The sequence below is a fragment of the Rhinatrema bivittatum genome, chromosome 3 (genome assembly GCF_901001135.1).
Source record: "Rhinatrema bivittatum chromosome 3, aRhiBiv1.1, whole genome shotgun sequence".
NCBI lineage: Eukaryota > Metazoa > Chordata > Amphibia > Gymnophiona > Rhinatrematidae > Rhinatrema > Rhinatrema bivittatum.
The window spans coordinates 176,604,460-176,631,259 of record NC_042617.1 but is presented as its reverse complement, the minus strand read 5'-3'; the positions used below and the strand labels follow the sequence as shown (position 1 = coordinate 176,631,259).

The window sequence follows — 26,800 nt, the reverse complement described above, 5'->3', positions numbered from 1 at the left end:
TGTCAACAACACTGGTATGCGAAGGCGTCAATGCTACATACCTTGACAGTGCTGGAGGCTGTTGTTGATGGCACAGATGCACCGTGAGCGATGCATTGGCTGCATCGCCATTACTGATACTTCATCGATGCTAGGTGCACCGCTGGCTCTGAAGAGTGGCATTTTCTTCTTTTTACAAGTTCTTGAGCTCTGTGAAGCTTGTGAAGGGCTTGTCAATACTTGGGCATTGCGCTTTTTCTCTTTGCTGGACCCTGAGGAGGTGGAGGGGCCCAAGTGCTACTCCAGCGAGGGGGGAGGCCTTACCAGAGGAGCACCTTACCCAGGAGTTTGACGAGGCTCTGCTCTGGGAGCAGGACTGGGCCGTGGCTCTTCAGAGACTTACGCAGTTCTTCCATTTTACAGGCCTTGGAGTTTTGAGAGCGCAGAGACATCCGGTTTGCAAGAGTAGCAGTTGGCATTTTTGTGATTCAGTCCTAGGCAGCAGTAACAGATGTCATGACCATCTGTTAATGGACATTTTTTCTACCGCATACACAGTTCTTGAAGCCACTGATAATGGGCTTCTTGGTGCCAGGCATTTCTGTGAAGAAAAGATATATATATATATTTTTTAATAGCACTGGAAAGTGCTGTTAGGGGGCTGCCGGAGCAGCAAGGCAAAGAAATAGCTGAAAAAACATTTAAACAAGTGATGATACCAAGAGATATTAAAAAAAACAAAGAAAAGGTACATGTCCATGCTGAACTCGGATTAAAAAAAAAGAATGAGAGGCTTATGAGGCAATGCATGCACAGGAACTTGCACATATGTTTAGTAGAGCAAAAGCTCTATGATATAAAGAGAGAAGGATCTGTTAGGCACAGTCAAATGTCACCCACATATCATGGCTAATTCAGCCCTATTTGACGACGGAGAAGCTATGTGGCAGGAGCTGCACAATTTATAAAATACCGTGTCTAGAACCCCAAAAGTATACGTGCATCTTTATGTAATGCAGGGAAACTTGTTCTTTTCTTCTCTACCCATTTTATAAAAGCATATGCATATATTTTATGCGAGTATAACTGTAGCATGTGTGCTTAAAAACCCAGATTAAATATAAAGGCAGGTATGTTGCATAATCTCCACTAATAAAAACACTTACTTGTGCGCATATTTGGAATTACCAGCCATTCAGACCCTCCAACACTTCATCCTGATTCCCCACAATCAGATCTACCACCCAAAAACTGAAGTAGTACAATTTCACTTCTGTGACTTAAATTAGCAGATGTAAAAACATACAAACAAGTTTGATAACGTTTGCACAAATACCGCTTTCAAAATAGCAACTTGGGTACATACTTCTGAACCTCGCACAGGAATGCCCCAAACCACCCTATTATTTCCTGTTAACATTGTTTCCAAAATAGCATATATGCGTGTCCATGCTGCTTAAACGTGTATATGCTGATTTTATATAGCAGAGTTGCTTACCTGTAACAGGTGTTCTCCCAGGACAGCAGGATGTTAGTCCTCACATATGGGTGACATCATCAGATGGAGCCCGGCACGAAATAGCATGCCACTATCCCCACAGCCACGCCTGGTCCCTCTTCAGTCTTGTATCAAAGAATAAAGAAACAAGCGAAAAATAAAATAAAACGCAGGCGAAATCAACTCCGTGGGGTGCTGGGTGGGCCTTGTTGAGGACTAACATCCTGCTGTCCTGGGAGAACACCTGTTACAGGTAAGCAACTCTGCATTCTCACAAGACAAGCAGGATGGTAGTCCTCACAGATGGGTGAATACCAAGCTGCAGGCCGCCCCCAGAAAACACCGGGCCAACAGACAGCCAGTAACGTGCAACAGGCACAACAGGGGTGCTGTTGGCAACAATAGGAGGCAGTCAACCACACACTGGGCCCTAGGCAAGGACAGTTGGGTTCTCATACTTGGAACAGGTTATGGACAGACTGGCCGAAGATGCTGTCTTGCCAATCATCCTTGTCCAGACGTAGTGGGCTGCGAAGGTGTGCAGGGAACTCCACGTCACGGCCCTGCAGATTTCAGCGATAGGGACTGTACGGAAATGAGCCACTGACGCTGCCATAGCCCTCACTGAGTGCCCTTTCAGTCGGCCTCTGAGCGGAAGACCCGCTTGCTCACAGCAGAAAGCAATACAGTCCGTCAACCAATTAGACAGGGTCTGCTTGCCCACCGCAACCCCAAGTCTATTCTTGTCAAAGGAGATGAAGAGTTGGGTGGACTGCCTGTGGGCTGCAGTGCGCTCCAGATAAAAAATGAGAGCATGTTTGCAGTCCAAGGTGTGCAGAAACTGCTCACCTTGGTCACAGTGTGGCCTCGGGAAAAAGGTGAGCAACACGATAGACTGATTCAGGTGGAAGTCAGTCACCACCTTAGGCAGGAACTTAGGGTGAGTGCATAACACTAAGAGAAAGAGCACTGTCGATTGCTGGACCACAATTATGGAACTCTCTTCCGCAAGATTTACGAATTGAAACAAACACCAAAACCTTCAAGAAAGGACTCAAAACTTGGCTATTCCAACAAGCCTTTTCTTTAACATAATCTCTCTATCTTCCTTCAAAAACTTTATAGTATTAAGTTTAGATTTCTTTTATGATTGACGGATTTTGCGTACGATGTTTTATTAAGGATTTTACTTATTTAGTATGATAAGTTTATTTAATTGGTTTATGAGTTGTTTTTATTCGAATGGCTGTAATTTGTTTTATTTTTTAGTCTTAGGAAGTTGATTTTAGTATATTTATTTTGCATTATTATTTATTATTGTGAACCGTTACGATGGAACCCGAGTGACGGCATACGAAAACCAATAAATAAATAAATATTTCATATTCTGTTTTATTTTATTTCAAATGCTTTTAACTATGCATTTGCTAACAAGTTTGTACACCGATATGATGTTTGTTACGAACGTCGGTATAAAAAACCAATAAATAAATAAAATAAATAAACACTAGCCTGTCGTGGAAGAACCTCGTATAAGGCGGATAGGTCACCAGGGCCTGAAGCTCACTGACCCTGCGAGTGGAAGTAATTGCCACCAGGAAGATTACCTTCCAGGTGAGGTGTTTCAATTCGCAGGAGCGTAGAGGCTCAAATGGGAGACTGCATGAGCCACACCAGCACTACGTTGAGGTCTCAGGCCACAACAGGAGGACACAGTGGAGGCTTCAATTGAAGTAAACCTCTCATGAAGCGCTCCACTAAGGGCTGCACCGAGATCGGAGTGTCACCCACTCTGTAATGGTAGGTGCTGATGGCACTCAGATGTACTCTGTTTGAGGTAGTCTGCAACCCAGACTCTGAGAGATGCCAGAGATAGTCCAAAAGCCGAGGTGTGGGACAAATGAAAGGGTCAAGACACTGCTTCGCACATCTGGCAGAGAACCTCCTCCACTTCGCCTGGTAGGACTTCCACGTGGAAGGCTTACAAGAAGCTACCAGGACTTGTGAGACATTGTCTGAAAGGTTGAGGGACTGCAGCACGAGCCTTTCAACATTCAGGTCGAGAGGGCCAACATCTGGAGGTTCAGGTGGTGCAGCCTGCCCTGATCCTGTGTGATGAGGTCAGGCGAGGTGCCCAGGCGAATGGGCTCCTGGACAGACAGCTCGTGGAGGATCGCAAACCAGACCTGTTGCAGCCAGTGCGGGGCTATAAGGATCATGGAACCTCCGTCCTGCTGTAGCTTCAAGAGAGTCTTGCCTATGAGTGGAATCAAAGGATATGCGTACAGGAGACCCACGCTCCAGGATTGGGTGAAGGCATCCATGGTTGGTTCCCTGTCGTCCCTGCAGAGAGAGCATAAGTGACTCACTTTGCTGTTCTGTGAGGATGCGAAGAGATCCATGTCCGGCTGACTCCACCTGCGGAAGATCTTATCCACTACTGATCAGTTGAGGGACCACTCGTGAGGGTGGAATGTCCGACTGAGATGGTCCGCCAACATGTTCTCCATTCTATGCTGCTACTGCATTCTATACTGCTCGCAGGAGCATGTCACGTGACAGGGCCCAGGCCCAAATCTGCACTGCTTCCTGACAGAGGAGATAGGAGCCTGTGCCCCCCCACCCCCTGTTTGTTCACATACCACATGACCACTTGGTTTCTCTGTCTGTATCAAGATGACCTTGTGGGATAGGCGATCCGGAACGCATAGAGGGCATACAGCATTGTCCGAAGTTCTAGGAAATTTATCTGGCATCTCGCCTGGGGCTTCGACCACACACCCTGTGGGTGGAGGCCGTCGACATGGGCACCCCAGCCGACAGTGGAGGCATCTGTGGTAAGGATCACCTGAGCCGGAGGTGGCTGAAATGGTAGTTCCTTGCTCAGGTTAGCTTCCTGTGTCCACCAGGCAAGGGAGAGCTGGAGTGACTCGGTTATCCAGACCAGCGCAGAGAGTTCCTGAGAGGCTTGGTGCCGCTGGGAATGCAGGGTCTAGTGTGTCACTCTCATGGCAAGTCGGGCCACTGGAGTGACATGCACTGACGCCGCCATGTGGCCCAGCAGCCATAACAACAGGTGGGCCAAGGCCATCTGCCAGCGACGAACGGATCTGGCCAGGCCTGCCAGGGCAATTATCCAATCGCTGGTGAGGAACGCCCTGGCCACTGTTGTATCCAGGTCTGCTCCGATGAAGCTGAGCTGCTGGGATGGCGTCAGCTGAGATTTTAGGTAATTGATAAGGAACCCCAGCGACTGGAGGACTTTGACCGTCACATGCAGGGTCTGGAGGGTTCCCTCCCTCAAGGAACTCCTGATGAGCCAGTCGTTCAGATATGGGAACACGTACACTCCCTGCAGCGCAGGTGTGACCCCACCACTGCCATGCACTTGAAGACTCGAGGTGCGGAGGCAAGGTCGAAGGGCAGAACTCTGTTTTGAAAATGCCTCTGGCCTACCACAAAGTGCAGGAATTTCCGATGAGGCGGAAATATGGCGATGTGCTCATATGCGTCTTGTAGATCGAGAGAGCAGAGCCAATCTCCCTGGTGAAGAAGTGGGATTAAGGTGCCCAATGAGACCATTTTGAACCGCTCCCACCTCAGGAACCTGTTCAAGGCTTGGAGGTCGAGGATGGGACAGAGGCGCCCGTTCTTTTTGGAATGAGAAAGTACCTGGAGTAGAACCCCTAGCCTGTTGGGTGCGGGGAACCGGTTCAATGGCTCTGGATCGCAACAGGGCCGAGAGTTCTAACTTGAGAGTCACTGCATTCTCCCCAAGGATCCATCCCGGTGAGGGAGGGGAGTCCTGCCTGTTTTACAATATTTAAGAACAATCAGTCAGTGGTGATGGGGGTCCAGTGGTCTGCAAACAAGGCTAGCCGGCCCCCAACCGGTAGGCTGGGGCCAGAGGGAACCAGGATTAGGCTGCTGCTCTCTCTATGACAGTCAAAAGCCTGCCACAGGACCAGGCTGAGGGCAGGCTGGGCCCGAAGTGCCCGTTGTGGGCACGGAATGCCCTTAGGGGCAGTCCGAGTCACACAAGCTCGCGAGGCCGAAGGATAGTATCTCCGCTACCTGTAGAAAGGTTTCCTGGAGTCCCTACACAGCTCCCTGAGGGTCGCCGAGGAAGGGTCAGAGGTGCTGGCGGACAACTGACTCAAGTTCTCGTGCTGATCCTTCAGCTGGGCCACTGCGTCGCAGACCTTATCCCTGAACAGGTTTTCACCTGTACAGGGGAGGTCAGCCAGCTTCTCCTGGACATCAGGGTGGAGGTCGGAGACTTTAAGCCAGGCCCAGCACCGGGCACTAATGCCGGCTGCCATCTCAAATACATTGTAGGCCGCTCGCATTTCATGCTTGCCAGCCTTGAATCCCTTTTGCATAATAGACTCCAAGCCTTTTTGGAACTGCTGTAGGAGGCTTTCAGCGAGCTCCTGGACCTGCTTCCAGAGGTTGCAGTTGTACAGATTCATGTACAATTGACATGCCGGAGGGGTGGAAGAATGGGTGCGAGACCTCTTGGCCTTCTTCTGAGCTGACTCTACTACCACGGATTGGTGGGGGAGCTGGCTTTTCTGGAAGCCTAGGGTCTGTTGCACCAAATAAATGGCGTCCGTCTTCTGGTTCACCGGAGCCACGGAGCCTGGGTTTTCCCACAACCAGTAGAGGAGCTCTAGGAGAACTTCGTGTACCGGGACAGCCATCACCTCCTTAAGGACATCCACAAATTGGAGGACCTCCAACATTTGATGGCAGGCGTCCTCCTCCATTAAAAGTTGGAAGGGTACGGTCTCCACCATCGCCCAAACAAAATTGGCAAAAGATAAGTCCTCTGGGGGCAAAAGGCACCTCTCGTCTGGAGGCAAAGGCTCTAATGGAAGATCATCAGAAGCATCCGAGGAGAATTCGGAGGTAACATCAGCCCCATGGGTCATAAGGGGCCTCCTCCTCACCACCGTGCTGCCTGGGTCGAGGAGGGAGGTCAAATCCGGGATCCTGGGGCACCGGCATCGATGGCCGGTCAGAGGACCCTGATATCGGTTGAGGGGGCCTAGAGGGCACTGGGACATTCGAAGGCAACGATGGAATCCGGAGTGCCAGGGCACTCGATGGCCCGAGAGTGGGATCGGGCCGCATCCTCCTCCTCCAAGGACCCGGATTTGGGATAGTATCGGAGGGAGGAGCCGGTGGCAGACGGGGAGCTGGAGGACCTCCGGGCAATGGCTGTGTCGGTAAGGCACAGAGCAGCACATCCAACCTTTCCAGTAAGGGCGTCAACATCAAGGGCGCTGGTTCCGATGCTAGTCTGGGGGTCGGCGTCGGCTGCTGGAGGGTACTGAACACTGCCTGCTGAACCACATGTTCTAGCTCTTCCCGAAATGCAGGCGTAGTAAGCATCGATGCGGGAGGAGAACACAGGTGGGGCATAACCGGGGCCTCCACAGGGGTCCAGGGAGGTTCGGTACCCGACACTGTAATTGGCGGGTAACGCCCTGGGCTTCGGGGTCTGGAGAAGTACGGGGCCTCCTCGCCCCAGGACCGGTGCCCCTCCGGTATCGGTGCCAGCACCGTGTGGCAATGACCTTCAGTGCCGATGTTTCCCTCGGTGCTCGGCTCGGTCCTTCTCCGGTGCAGAGGAATACGACCCTGAGGCCTTGGGATGGCCCAACACTGATGAGGGGCGATCCCCCCCCCGCCTTTTTCATCACGGAGGGGAACAGAAGGGTGAGTGTCCAATTCAGATCAATCCCCTTGACTTGACATCCCCGGGACTGGAGTCAATGGAGCCGATTGTTGGGAACAGAACAAGTGCTCCATCTTGTCCAGGTGGGCTCGCAGGCCTTTGGGGGTCATCTGAGCACAACTGGGGCACCAACAGACATCATGGAAGGCCCCAGGCAGAGAACACAGATGTCATGCGGGTCCATAATGGACATGATCCTCAGACACTGGGGGCACTTCCGAAAGCCGGTCGCCACTTAAAGAAAAACTTTGACAAAAGTATTCCATGCCGGGCCCCATCTGATGTTGTCACCTATTTGTGAGGACTTCCATCCTGCTTGTCCTGGGAGAATAAATAAATCCCATGCAACAAATGTCAGTAATAGCAGTGGTTATTCCCCAAGTCATCTTCATTAATAGCAGTTTATGAACTTCTCCTCCAGAAACTTATCTAGATAGGTGCAATATGTCTTTGCACTTTTTTTTTAAACACGTTACAGGGTACATTTACACAAATTTTATAACCTGCATATATTATATATGCGCAGGTTATAAAATACAGGGGTAGATTTTCACACACCCATATATATGTGCACATGGAAAGATATCCTCATACTGTTTTGAAAATGCTTACTTGTGTGTGTACTTGAAATCATCATCAGTTCACCGATACCTCCTCCAGTTCTCAAGTCCCTTTAGCACTTCACCCTGAACCCCCACTAATTCTCACAAACCTCCCAACCAAAAACTGCAGACAACAGATGTCTGATTTCATTTGTACAAGTCTGTTAGTAGGTAGACAAGTGTACAAATAAGTTTGGTAAAGTATATGCATATATATATTTTACGTGTATGCACATAATTTGACACACATTATCATTTGTGCAATTTTCAGAGGCTAATTTTAAAACAGCAAGCATAGCCCACAAACTTTGCTGAGTATTTTACACACCTAAGTTTGCTTTGAAAAATCTCAGGTAATTGGTGGAGTATGCATGAATTACATTGCACAAAGTTACATCTGATCCAAGCAGGTGTAACTTGAGCAGGGTAACTTGCATGTATACTTTTTAAGATAAATAAAACAGGCATGTAAGTGCAGACTCTGTCCCAACCCTGCCCCTTGGAACATCTCTGGGTTACACTCAACTTTTATGCATGTTCCCCTGATAATTTTCAAAAGGCAATTTACATGCATAAACCGGTGTTTATATGTGGAAAGCCTTCTGAAAATTAACCCCTAAAGGACCATTTCAGTGTGCAAAGCATTACTTTAGGAGGCAGAGAATTGTAGTGGTTGGAGATTTGCTTCCGAGTTGCATGCAGAAATTCATCTGCCGACCAAACAAAAGTATGCGGTCTGCCAGGTGCCAAAAATCGAGACATTACAAAGAGACTGCTGAAAATCCTTAAGTCTAACTACTATCTGAAGCTGCTCATCCATGTTGTAACAAATAACTCTGTTAGGTACTACACAGATCATATATAAAAGGACTTTGTGACTCAGAGAGAGGGTAAAGCAGATAGATGCACAAGTGGTATTCTCCTCCTTCCTCCCAGTCAAGTAAAGGCCCAGCCAGGGAAGCTCGCATTTTGGAGATAAATGAATGGCAGCATTGATAGTGTCAATGAGAGTGTTTTGGATTCCTGGACCATAGAATGATGTTTCAGGGACTACCGAGCAGAGATGGGGGTTCACCTGTCAAAGAAGAGGCGCAACATGACCCAGAACAAAATGGCAAATCTACTGAGGAAGGCTTTAAACTAGGATCATTGGGGATGAGTGGACAAAGCCCTAAGGAAATTAAAAGTACTTATATAACTAAAACTTTAACACACTTATGTGGAAATGGAAAAAAAAAAAGGAAATATCTGGAAAGCAGAGTTGCTTACCTGTAACAGGCGTTCTCCAAGGACAGCAGGATGTTTATGCTCACACATGGTGACATCATCAGGAGGAGCCCCAACACAGAAAACTTAAGTCAAAATTTCTAGAACTTTGACTTGCCACACTGGGCATGACCAGTATGCCCCATACCACATGTCCACAAGGACAGTCTTATAACATAGAATTATAAAAAATATAAATAAAACACAAAAATAGGAGAAATCCAACTCCACGGAGTGGTGGGCAGGTTTCGTGAGGACTACATACTGTTGTCCTCGGAGAACACCTGTTACAAGTAAGCAACTCTCCTTTCTCAGAGGACAAGAAGGATGGTAGTACTCACACATGGATGAATCCTTAGCTACAAGCTCCTCCCCGACATAAAAGGGTACCAACATACATCCAAACCAGATGCCAACGGGCACAAAAACAGTGCTGTTGGTAACAGAGGGAGAAGACAGCCTGACCCAAAGAATGGGCCCTAGATGAGTTCTACACCTCAAACAGATTCCGAAGGACAGGATGGCCAAACCTACTGTCGCGTCGGCCATCCTTCTCCAGACAATAGTGAGATGTGAATGTGTGGAGAGAACTCCACGGCGCAGCCTTGCAGATTTCCTCCACAGGAACTTCTCACAAGTGGGCCATTGACACTGCTATGACTCGGACAGAGCGAGCCTCGACATGACCCCCAAGATGCAGTCCCACCTGTGCATAACAGGAGATGCAATCTGCTAGCTAATGCAATAGTGTCTTGTTTTGTAATGACAATGCCCAACCTATTCTTATCAAAAGAAACAAAAAGTTGGGTGGACTGTCTATGGGCTTCTTTCTGCTCCAGATAGGCGGCCAAGGCTCGCTTGCAGTCCAAACTGTGCAGGGCTTGTTCACCTTGGTGTAAATGGGGCCTGGAAAAGAATGTTGGCAGACAATTGACTGGTTAAGATAGAAATCCATCACCACCTTAAGCAGGAACTTAGGATGCATATGCAAGACCACCCTGTCATTATAAAACTTAGTATAACGTGGATAAGTCACTAAGGCCTGGAGCTCGCTGATGTGACTGACACCAAAAATATAACCTTCCAGGTCAGATACTTCAGCTCACAACTGCACAGCGGCTCAAAAGGAGCTTTCATCAGTTGAAGTCCCGAGACACAGTGGGAGGCCTTAGGGGGAGGCTTCAATTGAAGCAAGCCCCGCATAAAAAGTACAACTATAGGCTGTACAGAGATGGGTGCACCATCTACACCGTGATGGTATGTGCCAATTGCACTCAGATAACTCTAACGGAGTTGATTTTCAAGCCAGCCTCCAATAGGTGTAGAAGAAATCAAACAGTTTGTGATGGGGCAGGAAAATGGATCCAGGGCCTTCTGCTCACACTACACGGAAAACCTCCTCTTCAGTCCATAAGACTTTCTAGTGGAAGGCTTTCTAGAAGCCACCAGGACCAGAGACGCATCCTGTGAGAGATTGAGTGGTTGCAGGATTAAACTCTCAACATCCAGGCTGTTGAGCGACAGGGCCCGGACATTGGAATGTCGCAACCTGCTTCGATCTTGAAACATGAGATCTAGGGAGGTCCCCAAACTGATCGGTCTTTGGATGGACAACTTCTGGGTGAGTGGAAACCAGACCTGTCTTGGCCAATAAGGGGCTATAAGAATCATAGTTCCCTTGTCCTTGCAAAGCTTCAAGAAAGTCTTCACCACTAAGGGAATTGGAGGATACGCATACAGAAGAACTTTGCCCCAATGTAGGGCAAGAGCGTCCGAGGCTGGTTTGCCATCTAACCTGTACAGGGAACAGAACCGAGGCACCTTTCTGTTGAAAGGGAACGCGAAGAGATCCATCACTGGGGCTCCCTCAGAGGCAGAATGTCCTATTCGCAATCCCCTGGGGGCCACACACCACACGTGGGGTCTGAAAGTACAACTCAGTCAGTCCACTACCATGTTCTCCATCCTGGACAAGTACATGGCCCCGAACACCATCCCGTGGGACAGGGCCCATGACCAGATCTGAACTACTTCCTGACACAGGAGGTTCGATCCTGTTCCTCCCTGCTTGTTCACAGACCACATTGCCACCTGCCTGTCACTTTGGAAGAGGACAACTTTGACGGACAGCTGATCTTTGAAAGCCCATAGCGCGCACCTGATCGCCCAAAGCTCCAGGAATTTGATTTGACAACAGCTTTCCTGAGCAGAACAGAGACCCTGGGTGCTGAGCCCATCTACATGAGCTCCCCAGCCCATCCATAGTTAGGACAATTTGGGTAGGAGGACTTCGAAAAGAGATCCCCTGTTCCAGATTTGAAAGTACCTGTCACCAGGTCAAAGAGTCCTGGAGGGGCAAAGTGACTCGGATGCAATCCTGGAGGTTCTGCGTAGCCTGGCACCACTGCAACCTCAGGGTCCACTGGGCTCTGTGCATGTGTAATTGTGTCAAGAGAGTGACAAGGACTGTTGTGGGCATATGACCCAACAGCCTCAATATGTGCCAGGTTGACACCTGCTAGCTCTGCTGAATCTCTTCCGCGATGGTCACCAAAGTGATGTCCCTTTGATGAGGTAAGAAGGCATTGGCTTGAGCCGTGTCTAGCAGGGCTCCTATGAAGTCCAATTGAGGTGATGAGCTGAGATGGAACTTCGGGTATTTGATAACGAATCCTAGTGAATCCAACACCAGTGTTGTCAAGCACATGGACCTAATGGCCTCTGCATGAGATGTGCTCTTGACCAGCCAAATCACCCAAATAAGGGAAAACATGCATCCCCACCCAGCAAAGGTGCACTGCCACCATGGCCAGGCATTTTGTGAAGACTCGTGGAGTAGACACTAGCCTGAAAAGCAACACCCAATTATGGAAATGCTGTTTTCCCACCATGAATCGGAATTACTTCTGGTGACTGGGGAAGATCTCGATGTGAGTGTACGCATCCTTGATAATGAGGAAGAACAGTCAATCCCCTTTTAGCAAAAGGGGGATCAAGGTGCCCAGGGAAACCATCTTGAGCTTTTCTTTTCTAACAATCTGTTCAAGGCCCTTAGGTCTAGGATGGGATGAGTCCTCCTGCTTTCTTTGGAATCAGGAAGTACCTGGAGGAAACTCCCCATTCTTTTTGCCTTGGTAGAACAGGCTCAGCTGCTTTGGCCATTAAAAGGGAGGAAAACTCCATTAGAAGTTCCTCCTGATGTGCTAACAGCCCCCAAAATGGAATCGGAGGGCAATTTTGGCAGGACACCCAATAAGTTCAAATGGTACCCTTGGCAGATGATGGAAAGAACCCACTGGTCCGAGGTTATACTGGGCGACTGGTTCATGAAGAACCGTAGCCTGCCCCTGATCGGAGGATCTATTGTCCCAGATACGGGCAACTGGAATATGCACCCTACGACCCAGTCAAAGCCCCATCCTTGGAGTTTACTGAGGTGCACCGTGCACAAGATGCACAGTCGACGCCTGCGTCGAGGCCGAAGCACCCATGCAAAGATGTGTCGCAGCCCGATGCACCAAAGCACCACCACCGCACATCATCTGGCTTGACACAGGAAGATTCTGCAAGTACTGACGCAGAAGAGGGGGGCATCGAACTCCACAATGCAAAAAGCGTCAAAATTGCATCATGCACGTACAGAGCTGAGTCCCTCGTTGGGGAAGCCCCCAGTAAGCCTCATCTGGTGGACTACCCACAAATAGTGTTCACCCCAGAAGAGCTGGTCGAACTGGGATTTTCAGATGTTGAGTCTGTTTCTGAGCACATGTCCATCGGCTCCTCTGAGTCTTCGGGATGGGTTTACTCAGATCTGTCCTTGGTTTCCAAGAGGAAGGGATCTTATGCATACACCAATGTATTTATATGTATACACATGATAGAGTGAATTTTCAAAGGGCATTTGCATGTAAAAATAGCATATGCATGCATACGTTGCACATAGGTGGGCTATATGCTACTTTGTAAACGTTGAGAGTGTGTGCGTATTTTCGGTTTTGCACAAACTTTTTATCAGGGGGGGAAAAAAGAGGTCGGGTGATCTGGGGTGGGGTTCAGAAGTAAATGGGGTAGTCACTATTTTGTGAGAGATCTACACATAGGGGTAGATTTTCAGAGCCCTGCTCGCCTAAATCCGCCCAAAACCGGGCGGATTTAGGCGAGCAGGGCCCTGCGCGCCGGGAAGCCTATTTTACATAGGCCTCCCGGCGCGTGCAGAGCCCCGGGACTCGCGTAAGTCCCGGGGTTCTCGGAGGGGGGCGTGTCGGGGGCGTGTCGGGGGGCGGGCCCGGTCGTCGCGGCGTTCCGGGGGCGTGTCGGCAGCGTTTTGGGGGCGGGTACGGGGGCGTGGCTACGGCCCGGGGGCGTGGCCGCCCCCTCCGTACCCGCCCCCAGGTCGCGGCCCGGCGCGCAGCAGGCCCGCTGGCGCGCGGGGATTTACGTCTCCCTCCAGGAGGCGTAAATCCCCCGACAAAGGTAAGTGGGGGGTGTAGACAGGGCCGGGTGGGTGGGTTAGGTAGGGGAAGGGAGGGTAAGGTGAGGGGAGGGCAAAGGAAAGTTCCCTCCGAGGCCGCTCCGATTTCGGAGCGGCCTTGGAGGGAACGGGGGGAGGCAACGCGGCTCGGCGCGCGCAGGCTATACAAAATCGATAGCCTTGCGCGCGCCGATCCAGGATTTTAGTGGATACGCGCGGCTCCGCGCGTATCTACTAAAATCCAGCGTACTTTTGCTTGAGTCTGATGCGCAAGCAAAAGTAGGCTGATCGCGCTTCTTTTAAAATCTACCCCATAGTCATTACCAAGTTTAGTCGTACAATTTTACACCCACTCATTGATCCGTGGCAAGTGAAATTGGACTTGCATATAGCTTTTGGGTGGAAGGTCTGGGCAGATTGGTGGGGGTTTAGGGTGAAGTGCTAGAGAGTCTATGTGAACTGGAGCCGGACTGGGAGAACTGGTGGAGGTATCAGTGAACTAGTGATTTTCAAGCACGCATGCAAGTATTTTCAAGAACGGAATATGTGTATAATTCATTCAATACTGCCTATGCCTTTAATTCTGGGTGTTTATTCACACAGTGTCATAATTATTTCATGCATAATACTAGTGTATGTTTATAAAATGGATAAAGAAAGTATGCATTTTATTGCACTGGAAACATACATGTGTACTTTCAGAGCAGAAAGCCGCAGCGTTTTATAAACTCTTCAGCTCTCGCCACATGGCTTATAAAATACTAGCGTTAATCTCTGCACGTCCACTGATGCATCCCAATGCTGAAAGTTGGACTCACAATGTAATGCTACTTACATTATCTTGTTCAGTAGGAAAGGCACCTATTCCAACTCTGGTTGTGTATGCTTTTACAACTCCATAGACTTCTCCAACATTCTGGGGTGGCATCCCCAAACCCGTGCACACCCCCCCAACAGTGCAATTTGAAGAGGTCACAAAAGGGTAAGTTCCTAAAAGGAAACAAAAAAGATAAGCTCTCATTTCTATAAAAGCATCCTTTTACTTCTAAGCTCTACAAAGCACTTGGTCAACATTTGTATTGAGCATGGAACGTACGGTATTGTAAAATGTTTTGCTATGGCCCGAGGAGCCAGGTTTCAGGACTTCTTGCAAATCAGAAACAACCGCTGTTGTGCCTTGGTGAGATGTAGCATAAGAGAAAAATCAGATGGGATGTCCCATTTCTGAGAGGTCTTGAAAAAAATACACTAACCTCTTATTTCTGTCCACCATACTCTTTTTTTGTTAAGGGCTAGAAATTATATTTTGCAGAGATAAAAATATCTTGGAGAAAATTAAGAAAAATATCAAATTTCAAAAGAAAAAAAAAAGTTAAAACATGGGAAACGCCAATAATCAGGATTTCCATTAGTTCCATGCACTAAACATATAGATACCAATTCTATCAGGCATCACAAAATGAAGTGTTGTGCTTTTTTTTTTTTATTATTATTATGATTATGCTGTCTGACCAGTGTATAAATTGTCATGATAAACATACATGATAGTGTCTAAGCTGTGTACACCGAACACTCAGTGATTGATAAGTCTTCTCTGTTATTCCATCAAATGGTAAGGAACCAAAAAATCCTACATCTACTATAAACACTTTGTAGAAACTAGTAGGCAGACATGTTTTAACAACTTTAATATCCCATTACTTCAAAACAATTCGTCAAAAACTGTTTTGACATAATGGAATATTAAAGTCATCATTAAGATGTATGTCTACTGGTTTTTACAAAGTGCCCCACCGAACAGACCTAGATGGGCACAGTGCCACCTTCCAGATCAGACCAGATCATCCATGGAGCTTTGGTTTCACCTCGCCTGCTCCCTTCCATCTATGACTCTCTTTCCCTGTTGCCAGTCCAACTGAACTGCATAGCAGTCCTGAAGGGGGGGGGGGGGGAAATTATGCAATCCACATAATCACCAATCACCATTTGTGATGAAGGCACAAAGTGCATTGGTTCAGTCTGGGGTGAGACTAAAAGAAGAGAATTATCAGGTACTGCTGTGTCTCACCCCAGATTGAATCGGGTAGGAGTTACCGCTGCAGTTCCCTTCTCAGATGATCTGATCATAGCCCAGAGAATCCCTGTATCCAAAAACAACATCAGCAAAATGTCCACATCTTAATTCATTAGTGCTCGATGCTCAAACTATGCACTGACTGCCAAGTAGCAGTCCTGCAGATCTCTATCAGTGAGCTCTCTAGTCTCTCTCTCTGTCCTAGCAGTAGATTGAGAGGGTTGCCATCAAAGCAATGTTGGATGCCAGAAGGTCAGTATGTCCCCCTCGACAACCTAGATTTTCAGTAGGGATTTGAGGAATTCAGAAGGCTGGGAGGTGGGGATGGAGTCCAGAGGCACCTGGGGTTTAGTTAAAATAAGGGGGAAGGAGAGGGCTGGATCAAGGAGGGGTTAACAACAGGAACATTTTTGTGATCATCAGATGGCTGGGAGGGAGGTGGATCCCGCAGAGGCCAACTGGGCCCCCAGATCAGCTGTCACTTTTGGGCAGAAAGGAGGGGAATCCGTAAAGGGTTGCTGGGCTCCCCACTCAGCTTTCTCTTATGAGTGACAGGGAAGAAGATCCTGCAGTGGGAGGAGAGGGGAGTAGCAGATCCCTGCACATCAATTATTTTCGGGGAGGGGGGGGTGGAGAATTGAGGATCATTGGCTTCCCCCACCCACCATGAAAAAGAATTTGGCCATTTAGTGCTAGTTTTCAGGGATCTTCAGCTAAACTAAATCTAGCCGGACAAAGTTAGATTTAGTTGGATATTCAGCCACACCTTTAATCAGGTAAGTGCCACTGAACATCAGGATAAAAATAACTAGGTAAAGGTACCCAGTTATTTTACCGACTCAGCAAGCTTTTGAATATTTATTTATTTATTACAAGTTTTTATGTACCACCCTCCTGGTTGAAAAGCCAATCAAAGCAGTGGACAATAATCACAATTAAAACATACTACTGTATATACTCATGTATAAGTCGAGAAATTTATGCCAAAAATCGGCACAAATTAGTTGGCTCGACTTATATGTATGTTGTGCACAGCCCCTCCCCACCCTCCCAACCCCCCCCCCAAAAAAAAAACAAAACTTCATTGTAAGTCCATGGTGGTCCAGCGGGGGACCCTGGCGCGATCTCCTGCTCCTTTGGCTGCCAGCAATCAAAATGGCGACAGCAACCCTTTGCCCTTACCATGTGATAGGGGCTACCGGTGCCATTGGCCGGCACCTGTGACAGGTAAGGGCAAAGGGCCGCCGGCACCATTTTGATTGCTGGCAGCCGAGGGCCCGGGAGCAGGAGATCGCGCCCGGGCCCCCTGTTGGACCACCAGGGACTTCAGTGAGTTTGGGGAGGGTTTGGGAAGGAGGGATTGAACAAGGAGAGGAGCTTTCCTTTTTGCTTGCTTGCGTCGGTGACCGGTTGTTTGAGTGGGTGCAGAGCTGGTGTCCAGCGGTTCTTGCCAAGGTGGGCAGGTCTCCTGGGGTGGTGAAGGCTCCGAGAGGCACGGCTAGGAGGACTGCGGCTCTGGAACACATGGCTGCAGTGATGGAGTGCGGCACGGCAAGCCGCGCTTGTGGGGGGCTTGCAGTTGCGGCTCAATAGAGAGGACTTATGCTCTGGGTGTGTTTCCAGGGAGGGTGGTGGGCTTTGATGGGATGGGGCTGGTTTTGTATTTTTGATATGGGGAAGGGCTGGAAGTATTGAAACATTTCATAAGCCCCCTAGGTTTTACCCTCAACTTATACACGAGATCGATTTATACAAGAGTTTATACAGTATACAATTTATTTATTTATTTATTTATTTAAGGGTTTTTTTAATATACCGATGCTCAAGACCAAGTCTTATCGTACCGGTTTACAATGGAACAGGGGGAAACCATTAAACAACTGTATAGAAGATAAACAGGGAACAAAAAACATGGGCTTTGGAAGACAGGAAAGATATCAAAATATAATAACTGGAGAGTACTGAAAGTAGTCATCAACAAAAACAATTAAGTAGCGAGATAAATAAAGTTTAACAAAAAGTTAAAGAATTCAGCTGGTGATTTATCATAGGCAATTATTAGGAGTAAATTTCCTGTGAAAGGGAGGAACAGGTGAGGTAAGCGGGGGGGGGGGGGGTGTGGAGGCAGGGCAGGGAACGGGAACAATAATACAAATATAATAAAAACTACCCAACACATACTCTTGCCAAAATTCCTACACCAGCCTTACAGCTTTCTTGTCAATGTTATCCCACTTTTCATATTTCGTCTTCTGGGAATGGTCATGTCTTCAAATGTTTTCAAAATGTCAGATAATTAATTTCCTGCCTAGTATCCACTGTCAATTTATTCTACAAAGTGGGAGACGCCATCAAAAAAGCACCAGACCATGCCTGCGCACCTCATACTTTCTTAAAAGCTGGAAGCATTCTCTGCATGTACCATGGTCCTGAACAAAAGCTACTTACCAAAATCAATATCCAGTAGAGCCGCATTTGCACCTTCTACCAAGATTTTCTTTGGTGGACCATGCAAGGCTTCATGCATAAAATACACACCATCCTTCACCATCGGTTTCACTCTTTCTATGTAGCCCTGTGAAACGCAAAGGGATTTCGTGAGATCCAGATTGTTTGCAGTATGTTAACACAACATGAAACAATGCAAAGCAAAAGGCATAATTCACCACTATCCCATCTCACCTCCCTTCTCTCCCCAAGTCTTGAGTGATGTGCAATGACAATGAAGCAACAATGAGCAATTTTGAAAGCTCTCCTACATCACTAACGCTACAACCTTGGCGTAGCTGCCTAGTGGTTACAAGCAGTTGACTGAGAACCAGGGAATCCAGGATTCAAAGCCCATTGCCCCACCTTGTGACCTTGGGCAATTCACTTCACCCTCAATTGCCTCAGGTACAAGCATACATTATAAGCCATCTAGGGACCCTACAGTACCTGAACCTAATCTACTTTGAAGTGATTGACCAGTCACAAAAGACAGAATACAAAAAAACAAAACAAAACACCACTCTCTACAATCCAATCAAAAACAAGTTTAGAATAAGAACGTAAGACTTGTCATACTGGATCAGACCGAGGGTCCATCAAGCCTGGTATCCTGTTTCCAACAGTGGCCAATCCAGGTTACAAGTACTTGGCAGGATCCCAAATAGTCAACAGACCCTATGCTGCTAACACCCAGGGGAAAACAGTGGCTTTCCCCAAGTCTACCTGGTTAATAAGTATTTATGGACTTTTCCTCCTGGAACTTGTCCAAACCTTTTTTAAGCCAAGTTACATTAACTGCCTTTACTATATCCCCTGACAATATGTTCCAAAGCTTAATCGTGCGTTAAGTGAAAAAATATTTTCTCCAATTTGTTACTTAGTAACTTCATGGAGTGTCCCCCTAGTCTTTTGTATTTGAGAGAGTAAATAACAGATTTGTATTTACAAATTCTTCTCCATTCATGATTTTATAGACCTATGTCATCTTCTCCAAGCTAAAGAGCCCTAATTTCTTTAGCCTTTCTTCATAGGGGGATCGTTCCATCCCCTTTATCATTTTGGTCGCCCTTCTCTGTACCTTTTCCAGTTCAGCTATATCTTTTTTGAGATGTGGCAATCAGAATGTAGTCTCACCATGGAGATATTATGACATTCTCTGTTTTTATTCTCCATTCCTTGTCTAATAATTCCTAACATTGCTTGCTTTTTTGACCGCCACCGCACACTGTGCCGAGGATGTAAAAATATTTTCCACTGTGATGCTGAAATCTCCTTTCCTGGGCTGGCTGGAGGCTCAGTGGCAGAGCTGTACACTGCCATTCGGAAGGTTCCCGGCTTGATCCCAGAGTCGGGTCTTCTGGTCTCCAGGTCAGACAGGTCTGGGGATGCTACAGAGGCAGCGTTTACAGCCCCTGGTGGTGAGGGAATCATGATCATCACTCAAGTGAGACATCTAATGGCCAGATTCAGGGCCTATGATTGCAGGCTTCCGTAAGGAGCTGTGGTGCACTGCACCAGGCCAGGACTGTTACTGCAATAACCAGGTTAGATAAATTAGGGTGGGATACGAAACCGGGGAAAAAAAAACATCCCCAATAATTGCGAATGAAGGCTCAGGACAACAGGATCCCAGCCCCGGTTCTGACTGAGCTGGAGGTTTAAATGAGCAGAAGGAAACTGTTGGGTCAAACCCCCCCCCCCCCCTTCCACCCAAAAAAAAAAAAAAATGAAACCCCACAACACACGACGCTCTCACCTTGAGTTCGTTCAGTTCACCTTCGATGTTAATTTCCAACGTAGGATACATAGATTTGTACTGGTTAGCTAAAACTTTAAACCTGAAGGAAAAAATTAAATATGAGTCACATAAAAGAAGGCCAAAGTGACTACTTTCATGCCACATTTTCCTGCAGGGGCCTGGAATTCCTCTTTTTTTTCCCTCCCCCCCCCCCCCGGCCGTCTGTGCCCTCGCCTTTCCCTCAGTCTGCCTAGGCCAGCCCTTCCTCCAAGACACTCTTTCACTGGCACTGTAGCGGCAGTTGCCTTCCCTCCCTGGGCCGCACGCAGTGGAATTTCTTTTGATGGGAATTAACATTATGTGTACTCAAAGAACCAGAGAGAGAGAGACAGTGGGACAATGACTTGGTAATCTATTCTGTGGTCAATACAAAAGCTCACTTATTTGATTCTAACTCTTCTAGGCAGAGTTTATCCACAGTCACTGATTTAACTGGAACACATTCCAAACCATCTATTTCCGATGCTGGAAGAGTCACATTTCCAGCGTCAACAAGAAACCCATACATACCTCTCAGCAAATTCACTGAAGTCGGACACAAGATCACACATTCTAAGGCCACTCCGTGCGGCTTTGGAAGAATACACTGGGCCGATACCTTTTTTTGTAGTCCCCAAACTTGAGACAAAAAAAAAAAAAGAAATACCAACAAGTTATTTTACAGTATCCCTCCACAAGCACAACAATTCTGGACACCAATTTCATCCTGGAAACAAGATCAGGTCAAATAATTCTGCAGAATACGGTGTTCCCTACCTTCTGGAACACCTATTTGTCATTTAAAATTAACTTCCACTTCTTCACCAAGGCATTATGAAGAACAATAAATAATTCTACAACACTGGGCAACTTTATGGAGACAAAAAAAACCATAGAATTTCCCTCCAGAACTGCAGCACATCTTCCAAATGCTGCCATGCACCCTCTCTTCTAGCAAAGAATTGAATCTAGCAGCCTGGATGCCCCACAGATCAAAGTGCTGCTGGGGACGGAAGGCGTACCCGCATGTGTGAACCCATGGTTACAAAGGAAAATGACTTTCTATTTGCTATTTGTCCTAGAAGAGGCAGCCAGCAATTAAAAGGATTACTGTACTGCCAAAAGGACACATTGCAAGAAAGCAAACTGTCCTTTCAGTATTACTAAAAGGCCGCTGTAAGTATCAGCCATCAAGGACACAGACTCTACCAGGAGCTATGGTTGGCAGAAGCAGGACCAGACTTTAGGTCCACTCAAGAATCATGAAATCAACGTACTCACAATTTCAAAATAACTGCCTGCAGCTTCTGGAAGAGAGAAAGCTCTGCACGGCCTAAGCTTAAATTCAACACTTGGGGCACAGAATTCCACAATGTTTATTACTTTTTTTTTTCTTTTTTTTTTAAACAGGTTTTTGCATAACTATTTCCGTGAAATACTTTCACAATTCACAGAAATTAAATCCTTGAGCAAAAGGTGCCTTAGTTCAAAGCAATGCCATTATCATGCCAGTCTACTTAGATATGGGGAAAATAAAATGCAACAAAGCAAGCATACAGATAGCAGCTGACAAACAGCTTGTTGATCTTTTTATTTCTATGAAAGATGTGTTCATAAAGTGGGTAATTTTGAAAGCCATCTCTACAGATTTAAACAGTGCTTTCCCCACAGAAGTGACCCTTTTGGAAGACTGCCCAACCCATAGCAGGGGGGAGGCCTACCTGGGGTGGAGTTTGGAGCTACGCCCATGCTTTGCCATGTTCAAAAGTATATGCATGGGTTTTGCCGTGAAAAGTACCAGCACAAATTAGCAAGTGTAAATGAGTGTCAGTAGAGGGTAATTTTCAAAGTGAAAGCATACTCATAATTTCACACTGGAAAAAAAAGCACAAAGTCCACGGGGTAAAGAGCACCCTCAGACTTTGCACTTCTGCCGTCAGTTTTAAAATGGCTTCCATATTGACTTGTGTGTGTGGGGGGGGGGGGGCGTGTTGCCATGTCCTTAAATCTGGTCTTGGTCTGGTCTTTTCATCTCTTTCTGTGAAAGCTTTCAAAAATACAAAAGCTACAGGAAAGACCACATATGATGCCTTATTAATTTTGTTAACAGAAACAAGCTTGTGTCAAAAGTTTGATAATGCAGGCATATAAACTAGTACCTAATGTCAAACAAAAGTAATATTTGCAGCAAACAAGTATTTAGCAAATATGTTCCTGGCTAGTATGAAGTCGCACTATGCCTTTTTTTAGCTGGAATATTAAACACTGGGGGCCGAATTTTAAAAGCCCTGCGTGCGTAAATCCGGCTGGATTTATGCGGGCAGGGCACTCGCGCGCCTATTTTGCATAGGTCGCCAGCGCGCATAGCCCTGGGACGCGGGTAAGTCCCGGGGCTTCGTAAAAGGGGCAGGAGGGGGCAGGTCCGGGGTCAGGGGGCGGTTTGGGGCAGGTCCGGGGGCGTGGCGCCGGCCCAGGGGCGTGGCAGAGGCCTCCAGACCAGCCCCTGGGTTGGGTGATGGCGCGCCAGCAGCCTGCTGGCGCATGCAGAGTTATGCCTGCTTCAGACAGGTGTAACTCTGCCGACAACGGTGGGGGGGGGGGGGGGGGGGGGGGGGGAGATAGGCCAAGGGGGGTGGAAAGAAAGTTCCCTCTGAGGCCGCTCCGATTTCGGAGCGGCCTCAGAGGGAACGGGCAGCGAGCGTATCTTATAAAATCTGGCGTACTTTTGTTCGCGCCTGGTGCGCGAACAAAAGTACACGCGCGCGTAAATTTATAAAATCTACCCATGTGATTTGTGAGACTGCATCACATGATCAGGCTCAGATCTCATTCACTGAAGACTCAAGTTTATCCATGAGGCGGGAACCAATGGGAAGGGCTGTTTTAACTAGACTTGATGACATCACAGAACGTGCTCTAGGCCACCAAAATTTCAACTGAACTGGTTATACCCAGAATAAGAAAATGCCTAAAAGCTTACTTTTTCCAATTTTAAAAGCTAAATCTTTGGGAGGAGCATAGGGGAGCCCAACACAATTACAAATAACATTCTCCCATAACACTCTCTGAGAAAGTGGCCTTTGTGCTCTGGGAAGTCTGCACCTTAAAACGTTGATTAGTCTCTGCAACAAAATTTTTTTTTTAATTTGCATTTAACAAAAGATAAAACAAGAAAACTGCCAACAAACAAAACTTAACATATGCATAGTTCCCAAGTTACGGACCAAAGACTGAAAGGTTTATTATGAAAAATATAAAAGGAAAATTAACATCCAGGGAGCTAGCTGAACGCTAATGAAACATTTGCCAAAAGCCTTCACCATGACCCTAACTCTAGTGATGGCGAACTCTAGACCTCAAGTGCCACAAACAGGCCAGGTTTTGTTGGGGGTTTTTTTTTAGGATATCCACAATGAATATGCGCGAGAGAGATTTACATACAATGGAAGCAGTACATGCAAATCTCTCACATACATATTCATTGTAGATATCCTGAAAACCTGGCCAATTTGTGGCATTCGAGGACTGGAGTTCGCCATCACTGCCCTACTCTCATCTATTCCCGGATTCTTGGCTCTCGGATTTCTTCAGATCTAAAGCACTGCAACAGAGAGGACTCAAAATACATAATTTGTGTTAGCTATCTTAAGTTTTTCCTACAAATGTCTACTTAACAAGATAAAAAACACCAAGAGATAAAAACCGCTTGGCACATAGCTATAAATTTCTCTCATTGGTCCTGCGCTGCCTGACCAAGTCCAGGAAGATCCATACTTTCTACCCCAGAAATCATACATGACATCTGCAGAAAAATAGATGCAAAACACTATTTCTGTCCTGGGGAAGGACAAAAAAATTAATTAGGAGCGTGGCTCTCCTGTTCTCTTCCCCTGAAGAATCTTCCACGAGCCATCCCACGGAACGTGTTTCTCCTGGAACCACTGGGCATACAGGAAAAGGCAGTGCCACTGTGAGCAAAAGCTTTTTTTTCTATCTTCTGGGGACGGCGAGAAGTCAGAAGACAAGAAGAGGGATATTTAGCAAGGAACCTGCCTACTGATAACTTAGTGTTAACTAGGAATAAACGAATATTTTCGGCAGGCTAAGACTGTACTGTTTTTCCAACTATCTCCAGGGAGTCCAATAATGGGTTTATCTGTTCATTCCAAACGATAAAGGCACACAGCCTTTCATACATCCAGCTGATAAAAATTGGTGTTAACTATACATCCTGGTGTATGTTATTGCTTATTTAATATGGCACTTTCAATCGCCTTATTGGCATGTTTTAAGACTCACAGCAGAATATTATTGTTAATATGGCTTTCGTTGCCTCCAAATGGGGTGGGTCACAGACAACAAAGCAGGAAATAGAGATTTTTTTTTATTTTTTTAACTTCTCATTTGGAATAGCAACTATGAAAGAGTCTCCACAGGCTCGGAGGGACAAAGTTACTTCCTTTCTCTCCACTCATTCAGGCCGATTCAATAAGAGGTGTGGGAGAGCCGGCGCGTGCCCAGGCACCTCTCCTGGGCGTGCGATTCTCTATTTAAATGAGACCGCACGCTAATAACGAGGAGCTAAGGACAATAGCGCGTCCCTAGCGCCTCCTTATTAGCGTTAGGGATGGTTATCAGCAGGTCCCGACAACCGATGCTCAATTTTACCGGCGTCGGTTTTCCAACCCACTGACAGCCACGGGTTCGGAAAACGGACACCAGCAAAATTGAGCTTCTGTTTTCTAACCTGCTGACTGGCAGGAAGATTTTTTTTTTTTTGTTAGGATATTAAGTCTGAGGGTGTACAGAAAAGCAGAAAATATTGCTTTTCTGTACACTTTCTAAGCAACTTTTCAGGGTTGCTTAGAACTTAATGGCTGCTTTTAGGCAGGTGTTAATTTCTGAGAATAAAATTTGCAGCTTGGCCGCACATTTTACTTTCTATATTTCTGGCAACTAATAGGCTCATCAACATGCATTTGCATGTGATGAGCGCTATTAATTTCGGGGGGTGGGGGCAGGGTTAGCCGCACGTTTTCCAAGCGCTATTACCCCTTATACTATAAGGTGTAATAGACGCTGGTGGGAAACACGCGGCCAATTGCGTGTTAAATGGTGCGCTTTCTGTATCGGCCTGTTTGAAAAAAAAGATGTCTAGCACCCACTTTAGGAGCAGCTGTGTCAACGTGCAACATCATTCACTTAAGATAAAGGTGCAACCTTTTGGCTCTCTCTCTCTGAATTGAAAATGAAATACATCATATTTCGGTTCTTTTAGCCTGATGTTTTATGACTAAGATCAGTGCAGAATTTTCATCAAAAACAAAATCACGTACTTTTTCCCTACTTGCTCTTGTCTTTGCTGCTCCTGAACGCCATCAGCTGCTTGATGGAAATCAAACACTAAATGGGAAGAGAAACAAAAAGAGCATTTTTTCCCCCAACCAGAGTTTTCAAGTATTGCATTTTATTGAAAAACAGATCAGATGCTTCTTGTTGCTTCCAGTCACTCATGATGCCTTCTGGTGAACTGCAAGAATCAACAGAAGATACCGCCTCTCCCAGGTGGACCGGAATCAGCAGATTTCATTCAGCTACTTATACCCTTAGCTTCTGTGCAGTTAGAGCATGAAATGTGACAGGATACCTGCATGCAGTCCTTCTGCATGAAATGGATTCTTGCTGTGGGAGCTGCACTGAACAAGCATGACACTCACCATTTGCTCTTTTCAGAATGCAGTTCCCAAGAATGAGATGCCATAAGAAATTGTCACTCTGAATCAATACCAATACCATTTGTTGAGGCGACATAATCATAGCGGCGGTGAATTTTAAAACTTTGTTGGCCTGCTAAAAGTCATTCTGGACTAGATTCACCCAAAATTTGGTCTTACAAAAGTTTACAGACAAAAATATATTTGCTAAGTTTAATGAATAAAAAAAAAAAAAAACAATCATATCCTATATTAAAAATAATGCAGGTTAGGGTCCACGTGATCACTGAAATGCTGTGTGAACCTTCCACTGCATGCCTTTCTGGCCGAGTCACTACTCAGAATAGTATAACATTATCATTCCATTTTCCCTTTCTCAATTATGCACAATTGCTCTCCTAGTGTCATCATCTGAAGTTGGACAGAGAACGAGCTCGGAGTTTGCTTCTACTCGGGCCGATACAGTAAAATCGCAGGAGAGCAGGCGAGCGCCTACTCTCCTGGTACGTGCACAGGACACTCTCCTGTGCGCGCAATTCAGTAAATAAATTTATTTAAATTAGGCCCGGCGGTAAAAAGAGGCGCTAGGGACATTAGCGCGTCCCTAGCGCCTCTTTTCGGGCAGGAGCGGCGGCTGTCAGCAGGTTTGACAGCCGACGCTCAATTTTGCCGGCGTCGGTTCTCGAGCCCGCTGACAGCCACGGGTTCGGAAACCGTACACCGGCAAAATTGGGCATCCGGTTTTCAACCCGCGGGCCTATTTCAAAATTATTTTTTTTTTTTTTTTTTTACTTTCGGGACCTCCGACTTAATATCGCCATGATATTAAGTCGGAGGGTGCACAGAAAAGCAGTTTTTACTGCTTTTCTGTGCACTTTCCCGGTGCCGGCAGAAATTACCTTGGGTAGGCGCTAATTCCTGAAAGCAAAATGTGCGGCTTGGCTGCACATTTTGCTTTCTGAATCGCGCGGGAATACCTAATAGGGCCATCAACATGCATTTGCATGTTGCGGGCGCTATTAGGTTCGGGGGGAGTTGGACGCGCGTTTTGGACGTGCTATTACCCCTTACTGAATAAGGGGTAAAGCTAGCACGTCCAAAACGCGCGTCCAATCGCATGACTGTGATGTGCGATCAATGTAAGAAGAAGCAACCAAAAAACGTTGCCTACACTTCAGTCACCACA

General features: G+C 46.8%; 1 protein-coding gene across 1 annotated transcript in view; it reads right to left on the bottom strand.

Moving 5' to 3' along the window:
• Positions 1 to 26,800, bottom strand: part of ADSS (adenylosuccinate synthase) — a 211,258-nt gene that overhangs the window by 41,291 nt on the left and 143,167 nt on the right. The window contains 5 exon segments of the mRNA XM_029593957.1: positions 14,395 to 14,549; positions 18,082 to 18,208; positions 19,880 to 19,961; positions 20,432 to 20,539; positions 25,237 to 25,303. Coding sequence (XP_029449817.1) covers positions 14,395 to 14,549; positions 18,082 to 18,208; positions 19,880 to 19,961; positions 20,432 to 20,539; positions 25,237 to 25,303 — 539 coding nt within the window.